This window comes from Venturia canescens, chromosome 3 (assembly GCF_019457755.1).
Source record: "Venturia canescens isolate UGA chromosome 3, ASM1945775v1, whole genome shotgun sequence".
NCBI classification, from domain to species: domain Eukaryota; kingdom Metazoa; phylum Arthropoda; class Insecta; order Hymenoptera; family Ichneumonidae; genus Venturia; species Venturia canescens.
Window position 1 is genome coordinate 8000651 of NC_057423.1, and position 23390 is coordinate 8024040.

Consider the following 23390-nt stretch of genomic DNA (forward strand, 5'->3'; position numbering starts at 1 on the left):
GATCGCAAAAATCCGATGACATTTTTATTTTTTCGATCAGACGAACTATGTGGAAAAATTTCCTTTTCAAAATTTGCAGCTATCTCTCTCGCACTCACGGTTGTGATTACCGACTGATTCATCATCTTAAGAGGGATCAGTTCATTGGTTCTCGTAGGTCTACATTACGAATGGAACTTCTTGTAAACTTAATAAATTCACTTTCAATAAATGCAAACGACAGCAGTATAAAATTGCGTTATAAAATCCACTGGAAAGTTCGGTTTGTTAGGATAAAATCAATCCTTTCGTTTTCGTCGGATTTCTCGCCTCCTGAGTTCTGGTTGCTCTATGAGTTTGAATTCTCAAATAAACCTGGATTCAAATAACAATGTCTGTTAAATCCCATCATTTTGATCGTCGATGTCTGAGTATCGCCGAATTCAGTTCGTTGATCAGCTAATCTTCGGTCGACCTAAGTTCACGGAAACAAAAAAGATGTTTTAGTTGAAAACTTCTCTGCAAGATTCTCGAATTCGATTGATCGAAAGTCCGATCAATGCGGAAACTAATTTAAATAATTATATTTTACGACTCGATTACCATTTGGAATAACTCTTGTACGTGAAGCTTGTGAGCATAATTCATAAATACTTCGCAAAGTATTTGCATGTACCAACTTCCACTGACATTATCTCGAAAAGCGACGTAACCGTGCATGGTCGCATGAGCGACCATGATGTCCGAGTAATTTCGGACATCCGACTCCCACGGATAAATCGGTCCGGAATCGGATTCGGTTCTGGGTTTTTCATGTCTTTTTCCACCTCTGTAACAAAATATGGATATGGAAAATTCGCATTTTTGCACAGTTTTAATATGATTCTTGAGTATGAAAAGCAACACTGAAATTTTACCACTATTTTTTAAGATTATTCGTGAAATAACGATATGATAGTAGTAATACGAAAAGTTGACAGTGAAGAAAAATAATCAAACAACGAACCTGCATGATTGAAAAATAAATATTTTCGGTTTTCTTTTGAGGAGCGGGCAGTTCTTTACGGTAAAAAAATCGATAATGTCACTCGCGAGTACTCTTCGAGCTGCATGTTCACCATCATCGCTGGCCTTGAATTCTGTGTCCAGAACCCCCTTTTCATTCGTAATTCCATTTCCGTGAGCAGAAATAATAACGAAGCAAGAGTCAACCAGACGAAAATTTCTCTTGGAAAAACTTTCAACGGCATCCAATATTCCCTGGAATTGTAATTACTTTTATCTCCATTTGTTCTTCTATTAATTGTTGTTATTAACCATTATTGGTCCAATAGGGATTTTTAGAGTTTAGTATCCATAAAACCTGATCGGCCATAAGAACCCAGGCTTACGAGCTTTTAAGTCCACAAGCTTTTCCCAATATTTCTGGGCTATTGCAAAACGAGAAACAACAAGAAAAGAACTATGTCGCAGTAACACAATTTATGTTGAATCGAAACCAACAGATTTGGTGATCTAATTACTCAAGTTTGTTCACCATAATTTATTGATTCAACGAAATTCTTTTCTTAGTGTCGTGCATTAGTTAAGAGCAAGGTTGAAATGATGAAAACTCAAAAAAGTCAAACACGAAACTGAGAGGAAAATATTCATTCTGGAGGATGAAAATTTTTGTTGTCACCTGTCCAGTCATATTCTCTGGAGTAACCGTCACTTCGAAACCCATTTGTTCAAACAATTTCACCAAGCACACTCGATCACGTTCAACAGCTAATCGCACCTCTCCGTTAAGTATTTTGACCGTGACCAGAAGAACGTAGCCACGAGGTTGGCTTCTCATTGGATATCTTCCAATGGGTTTAGTAGTCCCCCCATCTCGAAATTTTGTTGCCTTTCGTACTTTAACCTCAAGAGGCTGACGATTGAAGCGCAATTTCTTGTGATAATCGTCATTGCTGAGGGAATGAAATAACAAATAAAGAATTTCATATAGAACTTTATAAGTCTGAAGTATAAGCATTTGCTTATTAGGTTTCCTTTATATCTCAATTTTTATAGTCAAAAGTCAAACTTTTTGGAAAATCAGAAGGGTAAAAACTCACTCTGGCTCAATATCAAAATCTTGTTCGCTGTCGTCACTAGTCTCATCTTCTGACACATCTTTGCTGCTCCTGTCAGTCTCAATAGGCCTATGACCTTGAAGAACATCAGCCAAAGTATGCTGCTTGGTTTCACGCAAGCACAAAGTAAGATTCTGGAATGCCTTTGGTCCACGGGTTTTTATTTTCAGAAGTATGTCACGTATTGTCTCCTCGGCTGACAAATTTTCCTGAAAGCATTTATCAATCCTGTTTCGCAGCTTGCTCAGACGCTTCTTCATCTCCCTATCAAAATATTTTTTCCAATGTTTTATTCAAGAATTAATAGGATTAATGAGGCAAACACGTTTCAAATCCAATTTTGAAATACTCCTCTAAGGGTTAGCCTGTCATCCTGCCTGCTTCGAATTTTTCAATCGATAAACTTTTTACATGGTCTGATTGAAAAATCTCTTTGGTCACGACAAAACAGTTCCAACAAATGATGAAAAAAAAGTTAAAATAGACTGGAAAAAATATCTACCTTCAAAATTTGTAGCTCCCTCTCACTTACACTTATGGTGACTCATGATGTTTAACCCGAAGTCTCGAAGTGCAAATAATTTTAATCACAATTTCAATTTGAAGTATCGTATTTTTTACAAAGAAAATACGAAAAACCCGATTAGCTTGGCCCTCCTTTACACACTGCATGCTTTGAAAAAATAAAAAAAATAATTCACGTACCTCCCATCTACTCGCGTTTACATCATCCGGATTAAAAACCCTGTGCTCAAGCAATTTTGGCCACAAAGTTAACATGTTTATTCTAGAGGTTAAATAATCGCAGCACCGTTCGATCGTTGCTCGATCGACTTTATCCATTTTGCTCAATTATTTTTATTTTTTCACTGAATAAACGAAGTTATTTTGGTTACAAGTGGCAGCAATACGATTTACTTATCGATGAAGAATGGCTACGAGAACAATGGTCTGTGGTCATACAGCCTGTACGTCAAGTATAAGAGCGGGAAAATCTATGGCTTTGTCTATAAACATTACAGATGATCTTCCTGTGCATATTAATTTTTGGCTTGATAAACATAGACAATGAAAATGATAGAGGGATAAACAAATGTCAGTCGGTACAAGAAATCTGATATTGACGGTACAAAACTGCGAAAAATCATATCAATCGTTTTCGAAAAATTACTCAATAATTCAAGGTTTTCAATTCTCAAAAATATGACAAAATGAATGACATTTGATGATTCACCAATGCAATGATACTTCTTAAAAAGACACCACCACCGGTTTAACCGATGATCGGTAAATTATCTCGTGTCTATAATCAACGGTCGACAGATGCTTTCCCTATTTTATCAAATATTTTGTCGAGTGTGGATGTTTTTCACTTCGTCATGTAGTAAAATCGGCAATCAAAATTTTTTATCTTTTGTGCCCAAGAATCTTCAGAACTAATTAATTGGATGAACTTTTTTCGAATTTCCTTTTTTCGTGGATCGATAAATAAAGATTGGCACGAATTTCATTTAATTTACTTCGAGGACATAGCAATCTTTCGCTCCCGAGAGTGTACTAAATTTGGCATTATTAAAATTAACCAGGGAGTCAGGGACAGTTTTTATGCCTCATAATGCTTTTGTGCAGCACACGATCGCGAAATTTTCCCTTTACTCATGTGCTCAAAACATCTTAGGGACGAAATCTATTGTCAAAAATTCCATTGTTCTCATTCTGCTGGTGCGCGTTTTTAAGCACATTTGGCACGAGAATCGTGACCGTTTTGGAATTTCACCAACATTTAAAAAAATAGAAGCATAAATAAAAGACAAAGTAAACAAAAGTTTGATGAACAAAGTGTTGTGTATTCGTTTTTTTTTCTCGTGTACAAATAAAACGTCGTTTACTGTGGAAAGAATATTGAATAAATAATTAATTTAACAAAAAATCGACCTTCGCAACGGTGTTGGCATTACAAAACTCATGAAAATCATGTTTGCCTCAAAACTCCCACGTTCAATTATATTCTACAGTTGATATTCTGAAGTGCTCTCGGAACATTAAAAACATGCAGTTGTGCAACATTCGAAGCCTTGCTGTTCTGCATCAAGGAATGAGTATTTTATGAAAATAAACATGTTTGTACAGTGTTGTGAAAAACAAAAACAATTGTTTCCAAATCACTACAACGAAAACATAACCTCGCAAGACTCGTTATTTTTGCCACACGATCAAAATCGACCCGAGAAAAAAATAAGAGTGATTTTACCATCAAGCTCGTAATATTTAAAAAAAAATTCGAATGAGTGAAATCAAAGTGATCTTCAACGCTTCGTGAAAATTGAATTTTCGGCGAGATTTCTCGCGATTGAGAAAAATCCGAAATTAATGAAGTGATTGGGGGTAAAGACGTCGACCGTCGACTTGTGCATCAACACGCGCTTTTTCATTTTTTTCTCCATGCTGCCTCTGACTCGAGCGTTCGTGAATTTGCAAAGCGGTAAAATATTTTCGCGCAGAGCGAGGATATATTTGGCGATGCCGCGGAGCACGCATATCTTTGTCTCTTTGCATGTGTCTCTGTTGTAGTGTTTACAATAAAATTAACTCCTACATCGTGGAAATGAATGGAATACGCGTTTAGCATGACAAAAAGGCCCGGATCTCTGGGAGAGGAATCCTTGGGAATGCCTCATAAGTGACGGCACGAACGAATTTTTCTCTGTATTCATATTCACGTGTACAGGGTGTCCCAAAAGTGGATTCTGTTTTTCCCGGGGTTTGGTAGATCGTGTGATTCCAAAGAGAAAAGTCCTCTGCCATTTTTCTCTCAAATGCGCCATTCCCAGGATATAATCAATTTCTTTTCTTAAATTAATTATTCCCAAACTAATGGTATCTCGCGAACGGTGCTCCGGAGAGAAAAATGACTGAGGACTTTTCTTCCCAGAATTGCATGATCTACTCGATTATGCAATAAAATAAATTCACTTTTAGGACACCCCTTGGAGATGAAGCTGCCATTAAGGATACCATTGTACTTAGCTTCCGAAAGTGAATTTCAAACGGAATGGGGAACGATCATAGGAATTCAAAGAACCCAGCGAAGAACAACTAGTCGTTGAAGCATTCCGGATGACGATTTTGCTGCGAAAATTCAAGATCCTTTTTCCAGTTTGACTACATTCGGCTTTTCGACACTCGAAATGGACATTCTGTGCCCAAGTTGTATTCCGATGCGTTCGGAGATAGCATCTTTCTCGAGAAGAAGGAAATGTGGTTTTCTGATGAAAAAGAAGTCCGAGGAGGGAGTTGAGGGCAGAAAAATCGTGTTTGCCCACTACAACGTCGTTTAAGGGGGCTGCTCAGTGAGTGAGGATAATTTGCGCCATTCAGGGGAGAAATACAGACACGCGCGCGCACACGCCCACGTGCGCAAGAAATCGCGACTTGGTTGTATAGAGATAGGCATTGGAGCCTGTGAAAGGGTGGATTGAGAGAGAAACGATGACAGGGAGAGAACGTGTGATCGAAGGAGGGAGGAAAGAAGAGGAGGAATATATCGGGCGTGATATTGATTTCGCATGGCCGGAGGGAGGCCGCACCCTTCGCCGCCACCCCCATGACCCGTTCCGGGTTCGGCCACAGAATCGTTTTAATAAGCATATTAAAAAAAAGAGTTCGAACCATTTTTCCGATTCCAAAACTACGAAAAAGTTTGACATCAAATTTTTCCTTCTCAATAATGTTTTTCGGATTCTAGGGAATAATTCCAGACTGAAGGAACCAACTTGAAACCCGAAACCGGATGTTATTGGCTTGATTCCTTTGGAACCTTGTCAAAAGTCGATTGTTTTGTTATTCGAAAAGCCAGAGGACAAGCGAGCTCAAAAGTGGGGAAAAACGACGCCTACGAAGTTTCCGCACCCCTCGGCAGCGATCTCCAATCAAATCCGTCCAACTCGTTCCCGACTGTAATTCGTAATTCAGTCTCCGAGAGATTTTCATGCGCAGCATCCCACGTGGACCAACCCTCAAGAACCACCCCTTCCAGAACAAAATGGCGAATGAGATAGAATGCAAAATCCCAGGCATTCGAGTCTCCGGAGAATCTTCTTCGATGGTCTTCTCTGAAACAGAGTGAAAATGAGCACGTTTAGGCAAAAAAATCGTAAAAAACTGAAAGTGAAAAAACCTACTTGCGGAGACTCACGTGAAAATCATTATTTTTCACTGCAATCGTAAATAACTGATCGTCGTAGTCTCACCTCGAAATTTGTATGCTAAAGGAACGAAGGAAAATCGTCTTTCAAGGACTCTCCTACACGTGTTTTCGAGGACAAACCCAATGCAGTAAAATTGTGCAATAAAAACGTATTTCGTAGACCCTCGCTCTACCTTCGTTTAGGTAAAAGCGTCGATGTCACGCAACGTGTGACGACCCCCACGTAATGACGTCACCGTCAGATTCTTGGGAGAGAAGCGTTATGAGTAAAGCCTGTGAAGGAAAAAAAACACATATGTGGCCTCTCTGGCATCGCCTTTGCTCGACAACTCCAACTAATATGGGCAGACCGTCGGTAGCATCTTGGATTCGGTTTTACACTTCGAATCTCCCATGAGACGTTGCCCTTCGGATTTTCTACAATCACCTATGAATATGAGCTTTAAAGGACACTTTCCAGGAGCGTATTCAACACGCAGGATTTTCACTCGAATCGAGAAAATTGAGTTATTCCAAAAAATACATAAAAAATGATGAATTTTCCCGAAGAAGCCTAATTTTCGTCTCATTCAGCCGAGAAATGAATTTTCCAAAATTCTAGAATCGATTCATTTTGAAATATCTCACAAACGGTGCGTCAGACACAAAAACTGCTGAGGACTTTTCGCCTCGAAACTGCAAGTTCTTTCGATATCGATCATTTGCGAAAGTGACTTTTCGGACACCCCGTATAAGTGTTTTTCCAGAACCTAAACAATCGTTCATAAATATCTCACGAACGGTGCGTCAGCCGCAAAAACCGCTGAGGACTTTTGTCTTGAGAATTTCGAGCTCTGTCGATCGCGCCCACTTGCGAAAGTGACTTTAGCGACACCCTGTACACGATCGTCTAAAACCTGGACCAATCTTCTGCTTATTTGTGCATCACGCATTGGCGAACGTGCTACGCATCGTATAAAAATCCGTACGTGTCACTTCGATCCTCGAACATGTGTACGGCGCTTTCCTCACATCGCGATGCGTCCGTGAAACCCGCCGCGTGTGTGTATTAACGAAAGGAAAAGAAGTAACAAAACGAGAAAGAAAAAATACTAAGATGGATTAGCCGTCGCACACCTGCGCCAATCTTTACTCTGCGACAGGCTAACGCAGATAGAAACGATACAGCCGCTTCTCTATCCGGTTTGCCTCGAGTCTCGTCCTCGTCGAATCAAGAGATGTTCGTTTTTGTCGTTCGCCAAAGAAACTCGATGCCAAGTTGTGAAAAAACTAATTTAAATTACGAAGAAATGCCGCAGCGAAACGTTGCGACTATAAAATCTGAACTTTCGAACATGAACGCATCGAAATTCGGGAGTTTCCATTCGAAAAATTTTTTTTTTTAAACTAAATTTATTCATTTATTCATCGCGCGAACATTTGAAATGTTCAATACTCGCGAATACCACGTTCGACAAATCGTCACTATAAAAATTCATTTCTAATTACTTTTCCCGATAAAAGCTATTAAAACTCGAGATCATCGAGTTTTTATTGACTTGTGTCAATTTTTTTCTCATTGACTATAAACTTTTTGCCGAACTGCAGCCGACGTGAATGAAGCTCACAGTATTGATCATTTCCGAGTTCTGTTTTCGCTGCATGCAGTCTACGCGGACAGTAAATTCCCTATTCTTCATCTCCCACTCGAAATTTTCTAAAAAAAAGCACTTTTTTCATAATCCCATAAAAACGTGGGAATAACGAAACCGTCTTTCGTCCAAGCTCGTTTCATTTTTATTCGAAAACCTCGAGCGATAAGCAGCGAGAATTAACAGAAAGGATAAAGAAAAAAAAAGTTCTATCGATGCTCCCTTATCTGAGAGCCAATCTCGAAATAGCTTCAACCGAAGATGAGATAAGAAACCAAATTCATCATGGGACCGCCGAATTTATCGTTCGAGTTGGTCACAACTTTCTTTCTCGGATTTCATATCTCAGATAATAACTAATCAACGAATATAAATTTTCCATTCACTCGATATACTTAATGAGAAGAAAAAAACATCTCGACACTACTGCCAACTGGTGACTCAATTTCTCGCATTTATTCGAGCCTACGAAGCCAGAAAGAAACGTGTCAAAATGCTCCAAATTTCCCTTCTTCAAGTTGGAATTTTTTCCGTCTTTTTTGGTGAAAATATATATTTAGAGATTCGGGGAATGAAATTTCCCCCTTTTGGCCGATTTCATTCGACAAAAATTTTTCTCGATTTCCGTTCATCGCGAGACTCGAAAAGGATTCATTTGAAAATCAGTAGAATCGAAAGAATAATTTTCAAATTGTTTTGAGTTTGGGGTTTCGAATTTGCGGTATTAGCACAGCATCGGGTCGTTACGCAAGGAATCTTGAGAGCTGCTGCCGAGCGCGCGATCTCTTATCACGAGGAAGAAAAATGATGAGAAGAAAGAGAGGAGACTGCGCTTGAATTTTGTCTCGGCTCAGAAGTCTCGGGAGAGTGGCGAGCGATAGGATGTTTACTCGGTGCTTCTTGGCGACCCGTGACGTTCAACCCTCGTGTCGAATCGATAACCTTTTTCATTTTATGCTTTCATTCTCTTTCCTCGCTTCGATTTTGTATAATAAGTGTGTACATTAATCTCGAGTGTATTTTACGTCTTTTTTTCCGCATATTTCGAAAAAATCCTCGTGGAAACGTCCAATGATCAATGGCGTAATAAAACTTGCGATAAAACCGAAAAAGAACACTTTTTACAAGAAATCTCAATCGCAATGAAGAAACTCGTGGAACGAGCCTGTCCGAGAATGTCGAGTGTCAAATTAGTGATCGTCGAAAAACGGTTTAAAACTGAGAAACCAACGAAAATCTGAATTTCCATTTTCCGTCATTGTTGTGCATTTTAACAATCTTCGTGAAGAGGAAAATCGAAATAAAAAGTCATAGTAAAGAAACGGAGAAACTTGCACCCTCCTGGTCGACAAAACTCGCTGTTTTTTCCTCATTTTCCTCGAATTTTTCATACTCAATAAGAATTACGGATTCGATCGAAAATAAGTGGATCGACGATTACTGAAATTCCATCGTCAGCAGAGATTGAAACGCGGCCGGAAGCAACAATGTAACGGACGGCGCGTTGTCGCAATGAATATTTAGGTTGGCCCTCGACCTCGCGCGACTTCTGCACTCGCACAAGTCGCGAAGGAACTCCCGCGTGAGAGTACAGGCAGTCCAGAGCGAAAAAAAAATGTAAACAAACCAGAATTGAAAATTTGATAAATCTTCGTCCGCGTCCCCCAGAATCGCGATCACCGATCGTCACTTATATTTTCCCTGGATTTCAATAAATCGATCACCGTTGACACAGATCGGTGTGCAGTGAAAAAAAAAAAAAATATATTCGACGCAACGTCCCGATAGAAAAAGCGATCACGTAAGATCGCTAACGTCTCAATTCCTTCCTCGCACACATTCGCTCCTATAAATAAAATCGAGAAGTATTAATAAATATGAATGGTGTATTAAGGCATCGAGTCAACGGGTACCGGGAGAGCGACGTAATATCGTAAAAGGAATGGAGCTCCGTCTCTCTTTCTCCCGGGCTCGGGAACGTGGCGCGCGAAATAATGATGTTTTCCGGCCTCCGGGAGAAGGCAAAGGTTAATCGAGGAATGGACTGCATTGTAAGCAGTATGCAAGTCCTCGAATCGGCGATCGTATGAAAACGGGGAAGCAAAAAACTTGGCGAGAGGGAGGCAAAGGAGGGGGGAGAAAAAAGGAAAGGATAAAAAATAATATTCATGCTTACACGTGTACGAATGTAAGGATACAAAAACGTTGGGTACGAATGCGAGTTCCATCGATGCGCGCGAACCGGGCACGTGAATAAAACACACGCAAACGATATTCATCGAGGTTTCCATTATGAGTACAAATATTCATAAGTTCTCGATCGGCAACGATACACACCGTTAATCTCGAGGCGTTTTATTGTGTCGTGTGAATTATGGAAAATCTTAGGGAGCTCGTGCTCGATCGTTTTCAGACTTAATGCGTAAATGAATAAAAAGAGAACGACGATGATCGTTGAATCGATTAGTTACTGCCGATTTATTTCCTTCTTTACTCGCGCTTTTATCTCGTTGTTCCAACAATGTTGTTCGTTCGTGCATTTAAGACCCTTAAATTGGCCCGGGTCATTGCGCATTGCAATTTTTTCGAGATTTCGATAAACTCAACTTACACGAAATTCTTGTTCGTTACGACCCAATATTTCTCGAAACAAATAATTTAACATTGAAATAATAATTCCAATATTCCATTGGATTTAAGGTAGTTTATGCACGAAACGGTTTTCTTAAGAAAATCATGAAATTTACAGAGTTTCGATGGGTAGTCGACTGACACGCATATCAAATTTTAAGGGGTTCGTCGCATTGGTTATTTAAACGTGCTTAAATATAACGATAAATACGTACAACGAATGAACGCTTCTTACCAAGTTTATGAAAAAGTACAAAATAACAATGAAGTATATAATGAAGGTTTAGGAAAAAATTCGAGACGATTGTCGTACTGGTAATAAAGATATATTGCCTTAAAGATTGAACGAAATTGGCAATGAGCACTCGTAACGTCACATTTGCTCTCGGCATTTTGTTTCTTCTTGGCTTGGCCCATTCCTGTCACAGCCTTCTGTCTTTTTATTAAAACTTTTTTCTTTATCCATTTCCCTTTGTGTTTTCTCTTTGCGCTTTCTAAAGCGATTTTTTGCATAAAAAACTGTAGTATTTTAGCCAGGGAGGAATGAAATTTTGGGTTCAGTCAGTGATGGATCCCCGTTCAATAAATGGTTTGTAATTTCATTCGCCAAAGAAATTAGTTGCAAAAATGTATTTACAATTTTCAATGAAAAAACTCTGACATTAATTTAGAGTGATAATATGTTTAATTGAGAAATAAAAATTGACCGAATTTAGACATTCTACGAAAATAAACATGAACAAACGAAAAATGCAGAAATGAGCGAACGGCTCAATTCACTCGCGTCATTCGGTTCCATTAAACTCGATGGAATTCTTAATTCCCACGTTTTTAAATTGATTCTCGTCAAATGAGAAGAAATCAGAGTTTTTCCCTCACTCAATGCGAGCTTAAAAGAGCAATTGGAATGGAAATTGTTCGGAATTAATGGAAGTATATCTGGATGAAAAGTAAAGACATTTCTTTGATATTCCATGCCCTGATTTGGTCACCATCGTCGAAATAATCGTTTATACAAATAAAAAAGTATAAAGAGAACGACGCTTGAAAACCATATTAGCTTACGTGCGTTCGCAAGGATGGTACTGTAACCTTAGTCTCGAGGCACCGTAACAGCCTCAGCAGAAAAGTCGATTCTCAACAGCCCGACGACCTCGAGGATTCGATCGATGCAAACATCATCCTGTTTGGCCTTCTTCTCTCTCTCTCGGTCTCTTTTCTGAGACGATTAAATGTTAGCAGGTAGATCGTATGCAATTAACAGCCATTTTATTTCTCCACTTTCGTTAAACGACACAATTAATTCTCCAGAGTCCTCGAGCCTCAAATGCTCCGCGATCGTTTCAACGTTTTTCTTCCTGATTCATGTTTATACATTTTCTTTGCCATACTCATTTTTTCTTCTTTCAAAAATCTGATAACTTACTTTTCAACTTGTTTTTTTTTTCTCGCACGAATTATTGACAATTGACATTTTTTTGTTGCCGAATCCTCAAGATTTTTCTTGTGTTTTTACAAAATGTTTCAATTGGCTCAGAAATTTTTTTATCTCCTTGTTTTTTCAAATTATTTATCCTCGTCATTTGGGAAGATCGAAATTCCAAAAAAAATTCAATAAATTCATTTTTGTTGCTCGAAAAAAGCTCGACTGCATCGTTCCACGAGGAAAAAATGATTTTTCCTTTCAATGAGCGCGTGAACTCCAAATTTATCATTCGGCAAGTTCATTAACCCCGAGACTTCGGCGATAAGGTCAACTAATTTCATTCCAACCGGATTTAAATTGACCTCCAGGTGTCGCATCCGCGAGCAAGCCGACTCGCGTGCCATCGAAGGGCAAAAAACAGCCGAGGCGCATCCTCGTCCGGTGCCAAAATAGAAAAAAAGGCTTGAAAAAACGATTGGCACGACGGTGGACGTCGATTTTCGCTCTCCGTGTGTCTGCCATTCAGTAGAGGAGCCCGATCGCAGCCCTCGAGGGGACGACTTAACGGTCAGCCACTCCCCTGCCATTGACCCTGAAGAGAGCCCTCTTCAGACTTCCTTTGGTGCTAAACAATAATTGGAATAATCGTTAAAAAATCGAACGCAAGAATTTTTTGAATGGACAATTTGAAAAATTGGCAACTCGAAATTCAATTACTTGAAAATCGTTCTGGAGCTAAGACGACAAATCGTTTGGGTTTCGTTCTCTGAAATTGATTGAAAAATTTATAAAAATTCAAAAATTTAAGCAATTTTTCAGTTTCTGCAAATCATTCCAGCAGAAATGTACGTCTCCATCGAATGCTGCGACACAGTTTGTCAATATTTCAATTCAAAAGTGACGAGAAAACCAAAATATTCCATTGAAATGAGCCTGGAATGGTGTCGGGTCAGTATCACGAATTTCATTTTATAAAACGATCGGAGAACGAACCTCGGGAGTTCGTTGACTGGGGGCGCGCGTGAAGAGTTAAACTCGAAGGGTCGAGGATCTTGGACCGGTTGGTCAACCGGGTTTGCCCTTCCCATTTCATTTTATCGTTCTCTCTTACCCGGCCAAGTCGACCGGTCAGAAACCACTCGGAGGAGAGCCCTTCTTCGATTTATGGTACATCAGAAATTATCCTCCCTCCGCCCTTTTCCTTCGACCCTTTCCCGGAGCCTCGTTGAAAATTGTAAAAAAAAACCTCGTCGAAATCGAGTTTCTGCCTTTTGGGGGACTCGAGAACATTTTTTTACGACGAATCATTTTAAAATCTTAGTTTCTCCCTCAAAAACCGTTAAGGAATCTTAACCTACCCGTAGGAATAAAAAACTTGAATATTAAGGTAGCTCACCTCGCAACCTGCTCCTTATCTTATCTCGTTCGTAATTGAAATAATAAAAATATACTTTGTAAATGGTAGCACGAATAGCTTTGCATTAAATTCAATAAATAGACAGATCGTAAAGCCAAACGACAGTTTACATTCGCAGCTCGTTCGTTGGGCGATTTTTTTCTTTTTTAATAAAACGTCTGCGTTTGCGACTTGGATTAAGTCGATCGTTTTTTTTGGCAGATGTAAATACTCCGGATTAGGAAAAAACTCATCAATTAACATTTTTGTTTTTTTGGGCGATCAACGGTTTGGTTAACTTACCGCATTAATCGAATGATCGAATCGCCATGAAAGATTGGGCGAAAAAAATTGGCTCACTTTGCACGTTGAGAACTTTTTTTCGTTCAGAGTTCGAAGGAGCTGTGAGGAATCGTCGCCTTGGCTTGCGACCATAGTTATTTTTGCGTTGTTTGAGCTTCGCTTTCCACGTCTTCCCGATTTTCTCACATGTCTCCGTTTTATCGCGAACTCCGACGGCGGGCAATTTTATCGTTTAGATTTTAATCGCACGTTCTGCTTATAGCTCTGGGGCTTTTCAACTGATAAGAAACGCACGAACGATGAGTACATCGCGCGAGTTAAGTTTTTATGAGTCCCATGAAACGATCGTCGCGCTACCGGAGCGAAAAAATTAGCGGGATTCCTCAGTTGGTAGATTTTGATGAATTTTTCAATGTTTTTTGCCACGAAACTCGAAATAATTCGACAATAAAAATGCTCGATTTTTTGCCATTTTATTATCATGGAAATTCACTCGAATTACTCGAATCTTAAGACTTTCTGCGCTGTTTGAGGAAGCGAATGGAAAATTGATAAATATTTGAGGTCGTTCACACGATAAGAAACCGTTTCCGAGCCCCTCGAGCCTCCATTCGTTTTCGCTACATTTTTCCTGTTGTTTCGAGCGCGTTTATTACGCGCTAGTAAATGGAAGTGAAGTTCGCGACGATAAACGCCTCTGTTTGGGGGGATCCGACAGTGATCGGCGCACTCTTCTGTCTTCGAACTCTCTGGAGTTCCGGAAAGCGACGTTAAGCGCGAGGAAAATCGCGATTCACTGCGGAAAGAAAACAATACGAAACTTTTGACAGTCGGTAAACGTTGCAACGCAAAGAATTATCGCGAATGCACTGGAAACTCGTGAAGCTGAGTCAGAGGAAGTAAATTTTTCAATGTTACCGAGGCTCGAAATGTCAAATGAAATTTTTACGAGAAAAACTGTCTCCGATCCATCTTCGTAAGAACGATCATTCGTTTTTTCATGGAACGACAAATTTTACGAATCAGAGAAAAAAATTGACGGATTTTGGGGAAGAATCGATCGGTTCCCCCGGTCCGAGTTCGTGGGCAAAGTTCAACCGTCACGGAGACCATGATTTTGGAGGAAATTGAGAAAGAATATTCGATTGGCTGTTAGCGACTCCGAAAATTATGGAAACGGTCAAAAGTCTCAACATTCTTGATCTCGGTGCTTCGACTCACACGAAAATCGTTGTTTTTCAAAAAAATACGAAGCTACGGAGATACGAATTGAAAGGTCGCTATTGCACTGACTTTTGTGAGGCTCCTTTATAGCATTTGTGTCTTTCACTGGTCTCGGGTCGCGAGAACTTTAGTACGTGTCTGCGTGCACGAGAATTTCATCGTCTACGAGTTAAACTGGGTCGCACGCGAAGCCCCCGCCCCTCTTCCCCCCCATTTCTCGTCTCCCGGGGTTAATTCCACCCCCGGGGTTCCTTATCACCCTACGAGCAATGCTGGGACGAGGCATTTCAACTGGGAGAGAACCGAGGGCTGTTTACACGGACGGAGCAACTCCACCACTTTGAAAAAAAGCCTCGAAAAACCTCGCCAGTTTGTTCTCCCTTGGAAAGTGTCACGCCAGCTGCTGGCGTTGTGCTCGAACACTTTTTAATTTCCACTGAATATAAAGCCACGAAAAATGTTGCTGGCTCGAGTCAATTAAAAAATAAATGTTCGAATCGAAACGTCAATTTTTTCGCTTTTCCGAAATAAATTGATGCCCCCTTTTCAGGGTTATTAAAAAACCATGAAAATTCAAGAGATTCGAACGCTTTTGAAAGATTCCCCTTCGGAGTTTAGAGCCCACGATTAAATCGCGAGGGTCGCGTGTACGCGGAGTTTCGCGTGGAAGAAACAGAGAGAAATTCACGCAGAATATGATATATCAACCTACCGTATAATAATATCGCGAGGAGCTAAACTCGTCTCGGGCCTGTATAATAATCTCGCCACCCCGGGCAAATGCGGCGTTGGTCGATCGGTCCGCTCGCCGGGCGCGCGGAGTCCCGCGGTCAGAGATCCTCGACCTCGAAAAAACGCTTCTCTCCTCCTCTCTCGGCCAAGGTGGTCACACGTGTGTAAGCGAGAATATGCCAACCACAGAGATGCTGCTGCTGAGATACAACGACGAGTAGCGATCTTTGGATTCATCAAACCTCGTGTGAGACTATTTTGTTTGAAGGAGCACGGAGAGAATTAAACGGTAATGTTCAGCGTGAAATTCACTGTTAAATTAACCGGATGAACTTGAATCCGGGGACAAGTTAACGAAAAATATTTATTCCAGTGACGCACTCTTAAATTTTCAATATTTTCCGAAATTTTCAGTTTTATATTGCAGATAGTGAAATTCACGGTACGCGTACTAGAGTTTGCGAAACTTTTAGTGAATTTTACGGTGCATGACGGTTAAATGTCTTTGCCTTGACGTAGGTGCCGATCACTCGCTCCCGAATTCCGAAGCACACTGAAACGGTCATTTACACACTTCAGCAAAGGGCTGAGCATATAAAAAGAATGGGGAAATAGGCAAGTGCAGCAACAAGATACTCCATCGTGTCCCCAGTGTAGCCGCATCCTGGCATAAACATTCGTGCGGAAATTTGGACAGTGCAGGGCGCTAAAATTCATCGTGACGTCAAAATTTACCAAATTCACATACTGCGAACAATGAATGTTGTTTTTTTAATAAAAAAATTCAATTTCTTTCCCATAATATCATGAATTGCAGCTCGTTATAGCACTATTGTTACTGGAGGTGGGGATCACATTTTGGAATGACTAAAATTTCGAGCAGCTAAGATCTCGAGTTTATAAACTTTGAATAATAATATGGAGACAGATAGATTCAACTAGAGCTTTGAATGCCGAAAATAAATAAAGCAGAAACTGCAAGGTTCGAAGCACGTTTACATCGAAAATATAATGTAACAATCGCCCATAGGACGATGACTAAAATATCGATTTTTCGAAAATTCGACTATCACTCTTTCGATTCATAAATTACTACGGTCAACGATACTGTGAAAATTCACAATTTTGAAAATATAATAACGAAAGACTAAATATTACTGAGGTTGAAATACTGAAACAGCAAAAAGTCGAACAGTCAAAATAGCGAAACGTTAGAAAGTCGATCGATCAAAATAAAGAAATGCAGTGGAGCTCCAAATACACGCGTCTCACTCACTCATTTACTCAGACCGGTGATCTCCAATTTTAAACATCGTCATTTTTGACTTTCGCCTTTTCGAGCCATCGCTATTCTGCGTATCTAAGTTTTATGGGCTCGAAAAATTTACTTTCGATTTTTTGCTACTCTATATTCTGGTCTGCCTGTAAAACAATTACTCTCCATTTTGAATTCGAAAATATGAACTTTTGACATTCGGATCATCTGTTAAAATTGCATTCGAAATGAAAACTATTGAAATATATATTTTCGGGTAAATACGAATTCAAAGAAGTAATTTTTGATTAAACGCGCAATCTGCTGAATAGTCAATCGGGAATAAGAATTTCGAATTACTTATTTTTATCCAAACTGATATGACAACTTTAAAAATTTCGAAATATCGACCGTTCTACAATTCAGTTATTCGACATATTGAACCCCACCCCGTTACTGGACAGTAATTTTTAAAATTTAATTCTCTCCGTGAGCAAATAAAAGCGAAGAAGATCTGTTGAATAATTTATTAGATTTTTTGAGCAATTGAACGACGAGCTTGATTGCTACTCTTCGAAATAAGGAATAGAAAAATCATGAAAGAAAAGCGAAGCAAAATTTATTTGAGCAGATGGTTAAAAATCGTAAATAACGAATCAGAAATAGTGAAGTGATCGAATGATTTCAGGTGAAATTGTCATGCGATTTGAATCGATTGGTTCAATTACACCATCAAAAAAAATGTTTCCTGTTTTTGGTTTGTTTGCTTACTGTAAATGTATCTATGGCGAGGAGGATGAAGTGAAAGAAAAAAAGCAAGAATTTGTATTGCAGTAGTATAAGATACATGAGAAATAACGTTCTCGGCATGCCGTGAGAGGCAAAAAACAGGAACCGTCGAGACACGAGACGCGTATATAGAGGGTGCTGGTTGATTCTGTGATGGCTGCAACTCTCTCGTGGTCCTCTCGTCTCGTTGCGGTCGAGATATCAACGAGAAGAGAAACCGCTTCGTAAGTTTTCTATATTATCTCTCTCTAGTTCGAGTATATTCGAGTCTCCGTTGGAAGAAGCGACGAGAGTTTTTCATTCTCCTCTCAAAATTTAGCTCGAATAGGCCAACCACGAGAGAATCTGTCCTGGCATGCGACCATTTTATGCATCGATAAGTAGACACGCTTCGAGTTTATACGTTACGTCACACGTGGCTCCAACCACCATGAAAATGCAGTCAAGATTGTAAATTTGCCTCCAACGCACGCGTTTGTACATGGGTCCAGGTACAGGGTGTCCGGAAAGTCGTACCTTAAAAATTGCGGGTTGAAAAGATCACGAAATACTGGAGAGAAAAGTCCTCGGCGATTTTTGTCTCCGAGCCACCGGTTGCGAGTTACGCACGAAAAAATGACGAATTTCTTGATATTTCGTGAACGGTGCTTCAGAGAGAAAAATTTCTAGGGACTTTTGCGTTCCCAATGTCGAGATCTGTCGGTTCGACGATTATTTGGAAGTCACTTTTGGGACACCCCGTACACGAACATACACGCATGATCCAAACTCGCATTGACGTCATCCCGCTGCTTATATCGAGAACACCGAGAGGATCGATCGATTATTCGAATCTTGAATTTATACGTGAATTGACCAGACGAAACGAGTCAAAAAGAATAAATAAGAAAACACGTAGAGAAGCATCTTGCTGTTGCATTATGGATCAACCTAAAACGTATGGTGACTCAAGATCCACGATACCGTGACGATTTTTTTCTCTCCTTTCATGCGTGTGCTCGTGGGAATTCGGTGATTAAGATTTTGCAAACACTGACTTCACCCCAATTTTCCCATCAATCCCTTTTTTTAAAATTCGATGATGAAAAGTTTTCCGCATTCCTCAGTATTTTTTCATAAACCCTTTTCTTCGAATCCAGTGAATGAATCAACATTTGTGTCTGTCACAATCTGGTGAACGGAATCCAAGATTCATGCAACCAAATACCGAGAAGAAAGTCCATTTTCCATGAATCTAAATATACAGCAGCCGTTTCGTCGAGAATAAATTTTGACATATGGATCGAGTATAAGAGTCCAGAGTTTCTGAATCCATAAAAAGCTCTGAAAAATAATCCCCTCGATGGTTTCAGGATGCTGAGGATTTTTCTCTCAAGCTTTCATCTCTTCGCGAGTTCAACGAAGCGCGAAAATGATTAAATGCTTCGTATATCTGCTTTGAAGAATTTTTACTTTTTACTTGTTAAGTTTTTGTTGTTGAATTACTTGCGCGACGGTCAATCGAGCGAGGAAATGATTAAATTCTTGTAGCATCCAAATGAAGTGAAAGAGAAAAGAGCAAAGGAATAAACGAGTGTGCACAGGGTGTCCGAAAAGTCATTCTCGAAATGAGGCAGAAAATAAGTCTTTTGAGGGCTCGCGACCAGACGCGGGTTTTTGCAAACTCATTGGTACGGTGCACATAAGGCTATTCTTGTCTAGCTCATGGCCGGCCCATTGACGGTGAAGTGAAACTTTATTGCAATGTAGTAATTAATTAAGACGGTGAAGTAGCACTTTTCGATTTTTTACAATATCTGTTATATCTCATCTACCGAAATTCAATGTTTGGATTACCTCAGTTGAATGCATGAGTATCAAAAACTGTGATAGAATGCTCGGCCTTGAAAATTTATTGCGTCCGAACGAAACGGTCAAAATATTGTTCAAATTTTGGGAACAACTGGGTAAAGTGTTCGTTCATATCTCATAAATTTTCAAGTCCAAAGGTGGATTTCGAGTAATAGCCGTATCTCCTTAATATCCCGTCAACCGTGCTTCCCAGACGAAAATATCCCAGGACTTTTCTCTTCAGAATTCTACGATCTCTCGAAAACCGCTAACACCAGACGTCACTTTTCGGACACCCTTCACGTCGTTTTCTATTTGCGTATTATTAGCTATAGACGAATGACAGTCCTCGCGCCTCGGAAGATGCCATTCCACGTGTTTCTCCAGCATCCATGTCCACGCGCAATCTATCAATGTATTCATCTTTTTCTATCCCGAACGAGCCTCGACCAATGGCTCCTCTGTCCCTCCATTTTGTTTGCTTCCTCTCTCTCTTGAAGTCTCTTCGAGAAGCGGCGTTAGTTTTCTGGCGAAGACAAACTCCGGCTTTATATTGTCGCCCGTTCGGATCGTATCCTCATCCACGAGGAGGAGCTTTTATATATTTATTCCTATTTTTATTGTGTGCGTCCATATAGATCTGTGCGTCGTTGTGCGTTCTTGCTTCTTCTTCTTGGACGACGCTTGATTTACTCGAAACAAGTGTCACCCTTGGATTTATATTTAGAGCGTGTTACATCGTCGAGAAACCTCTCGCGGGAGGGATGGATCCCAACACTTCGTCCCAGGAGACTCCCGAGTCTCTTCGAGTAGGACTACACAACAAGAACAAATGGTGATGAATACCAAGATTCAAAGATCAAGAGCTAAGATTCCTCTTAGAACTTGCAAAATCACATTATCGCTCACTCGGTAATCCGACTTCAAAAAACCTTGCGTCCACTGAATTTTATCAGCTAATTATTCTCCCTGTTAAAGAAAAGACAATTAGGAAAAATTCTTTTCGATCTCCGACTAACTTTTCATGGTGTTTGTCAGTGATTCGTTCCACAGTCGATCGAAAGCCCTTATTCCTTCCCTCGATTAATAAAATTTTCATTCGAATGAAATCGTAATAACGAAATCAAATGAAATATCAATTTACGTTATATTCGACTGATTTTTTTGATGGAAAAAAAATTTATCAAAATTTTCATCAATTAAATGCATTGGGAATATAATTTTTATGAATTTTTTGCCACGTTATTTTTACGATCTCAACTGAATTCAAATTGTCAAGAGTCCATTTTTTTCAAATAGATTTTTCAAAATCTATAAAAATCCAAATTTGCTAAAAAAATCCCAATGGAAATCTCAATTTTGTCAACCGCACGTTCAACGAATTTTCATTACCCTCCGTCCATCGAAACATCCATACAAATGAGGTAATAAAGAAGAATAATAAAATCCGATGAAAATAGAGATAAAAAATGAAATGAACGAATATTAATTAAAAAGAAAAGCTTAATGACATTATTTCGTTGCGGAATGGAAATCGCCATCAAATAGGCTCGTTCGGACCCGCGAGAATTTGATTGGAGGTTGTGTTAGTGCGGGCCTCGAGAGGGTTGTTGCCATGCGAGGCTAGTCTCTGTCGAGCTGGACACCGCGAGCACGACAACACGAGGCTAAGAAAATCGTGCAAACCCATAGAAGAGGAAAGAGCCGCACGGTCTCTCGACCGCGCCCTCCTAACCACGCCGTAGGTAGTAATTGATTGAGCCGCGCCCCTTCTGAGGGTGTTGTACCTTCAACTTTTACCTTCTACTATATTTTCCTCTTCTACACTGTTACGTACTTTTTTATTTATTTATGTCTATACGTACAGTGTGTCATACGAATATATCGGTATAGTTTAACGCTGGATTTTGAAATACGAGCACGCAACTCATTCCTAATGCACGATCCGACTCTCAAACACTGACCAAGACATTTAATACTGAAAAACAGCCCTGAATCACTGGATTAGACGGGGTTTTATCGATCCTTTCGATCGAGGCAGCACTCGTGGCACGTGTTTAATTGGAAATAAATCGATTTTCTTTTCGGTCCTGGACGTGTTTGATTATTGGAAATTTTGGAAAATTTAATTGCAATTTGCCTCAGTGGCTGAATTTACAGAAATTGACGATTTTATGGGCGGTTTTCCGGACGGGATTGCTGGCACGTGTTCAATTGGGACACTGAATCGATTTTCGCTTTGATTTTGTGGGGGATTTTTAATCGGATATTCGAGGCGATGAAAATCTGTGGAAAAACGAAAAATTCGATGCTTTTTTTACCGTCCTGGATTGTTCGTGTGACGATTAGAATTTGTAAAATCGATACGAAAATTTGATGGCTTCCGATCGAACGATTAAGGCGGCTCGGAATAATGGTAATTTTTGAAAAAGTCGAAACGAGTGAGGATCGCGTGCTGCAACATCTCACGTTCGACGACCTCGAGACGAAGTCGGGCTTCGAAAACGTCGCGAGAAACTTTCTCCTCGCGCGGTGTCTACTTCGTTTCGAGTTCCCATCGCGAGTTCTGCATATGGGTTAGTCAATGCTTCACTCAATACAGGCGCCCTACTCCTGAGGAAACCTCGAATTCACGTCTGCGAAGCGCAAAGCGACTTCGCACGAGGTCGACACCGCTTTGAATTCGTTATTTTAGTACTAAAATCGAAAGTTTCCTGATTTTCGTTCTCAAAAGACAAAAGATTTTCTGTGCACTTATTCACAATGGAACTTCGTCAAAAATTCATTCAAATTAATCTCGAAACTAGATTTTTCATGGTGCAAGATCCTCGAGATTGAATTTTGTGACAGAACATACATTCCCATTTTTATATGAAAATGGCTAGGGAGTTTAGTGTCGAAAGGTCACGCCACATGGTGTGATACAATTGCATTAAGGGAGAAATCCACGATAGGCGAGGACGCCATTGTCGTCCACCCTCGCTGAGAATTCAACTGTTTCGTTAAATCGTGTAGAAAAATCTTTTCCTTTGACGAACAGTGATAATTCGTGACGATTGAAATCGAAGAAAAACGTAACGAAAAAATCCAAAAATACGAAAGCTCGAAATAAGACTAAACTTTATTTTTCGTTCTCACAAAAATCTTCGTATTTCTTTAAATTAAAAAAAAAAAATTTTTTTTTTATTCCGTACGGACGTAAAGTTTCGAGAATCGAGGACACTTTTGTACTCCTCGAACTCGGATCATTAATTCGATAAATAATCGAATGAAATAGCGTTGGGCAAAATGTACGTGGGTCGTTGAGACACGGCGATGGTTCTTGATCGCAAAAGGGAAAAACAAAAATTCATAAGAATACGTCAAAAAAATGGCATGACTGGTGCGTTCGGTGCTGAAAATATATTCGTTACGTGCCGATACTCTGACAGAGACTAATTAATACTTCTTAAACTTCGCGTGCTATCGAGAAATTTAACGTTTTTTTTATTCCCTCGAAAATGAAGTTTTTTTAAGGACATTTGGGATGTTGCAGCCTCCGCACGCAAGGCACGGCGTTGCAGTTGTTATTTATACACACAAAATAATCCTTCAAACGTAGCCTTTTGGAGCAGCTTCGTACGCTGGCCATAAATCGTCGGGGTATTTACCGAGCAACATTATATCGAGAACCAAGTTTTCCAAAGATAAAAAAAACAACGAAAACACTCGAAACTAACTCGCGATCGATTTTATTTAATGAAACGAAGGTTTGGTCCAGTTTTGCGTTCGTTACATGTTCCCCCGAATGAAAGAACTTCGAAAACAAAATGACGAGTGTCATGCTCCGATGCAGCGAACTCGTAAGTCGGCTTTTGCCACTGTAAC

General features: G+C 39.8%; 1 protein-coding gene and 1 long non-coding RNA gene across 3 annotated transcripts; both read right to left on the reverse strand.

Annotated features, from left to right (window-relative positions):
• Positions 1-144: 144 nt before the first annotated feature.
• Dronc (Death regulator Nedd2-like caspase) lies at positions 145-3656 on the reverse strand. Of its 2 annotated transcripts, none has more exons than XM_043413885.1 (6): positions 2805-3656; positions 2082-2308; positions 1661-1934; positions 986-1239; positions 583-808; positions 145-454 (listed from the first exon to the last, which is right to left on the reverse strand). In XM_043413885.1, the coding sequence occupies exons 1-6, from the start codon at positions 2940-2942 to the stop codon at positions 329-331; spliced, it is 1245 nt and encodes a 414-aa protein (XP_043269820.1). In that variant the 5' UTR covers positions 2943-3656; the 3' UTR covers positions 145-328. The 2 variants fall into 2 exon arrangements, with proteins under 2 accessions (XP_043269820.1, XP_043269821.1); XM_043413886.1 differs by lacking the exon at positions 2805-3656 and adding an exon at positions 2602-2787 and having other exon boundaries at positions 2082-2363.
• An 8164-nt stretch (positions 3657-11820) lies between these two features.
• Positions 11821-15767, reverse strand: LOC122407574 (uncharacterized). Its single transcript, XR_006260221.1, has 2 exons — positions 15630-15767; positions 11821-12619 (listed from the first exon to the last, which is right to left on the reverse strand). It is a non-coding gene; the product is annotated as an uncharacterized lncRNA (long non-coding RNA).
• Between the last annotated feature and the right edge of the window lie 7623 nt (positions 15768-23390).

Coding starts and splice junctions, on each gene's coding strand:
- Dronc (XM_043413885.1), bottom strand. CDS start 2,942: ATGGATAAAGTCGATCGAGCAACGATCGAACGGTGCTGCGATTATTTA. Junction 1,935..2,081: donor GATTTTGATATTGAGCCAGA/GTGAGTTTTTAC, acceptor TCATTCCCTCAG/CAATGACGATTATCACAAGA. Junction 809..985: donor TTTATTTTTCAATCATGCAG/GTTCGTTGTTTG, acceptor ATTTTGTTACAG/AGGTGGAAAAAGACATGAAA.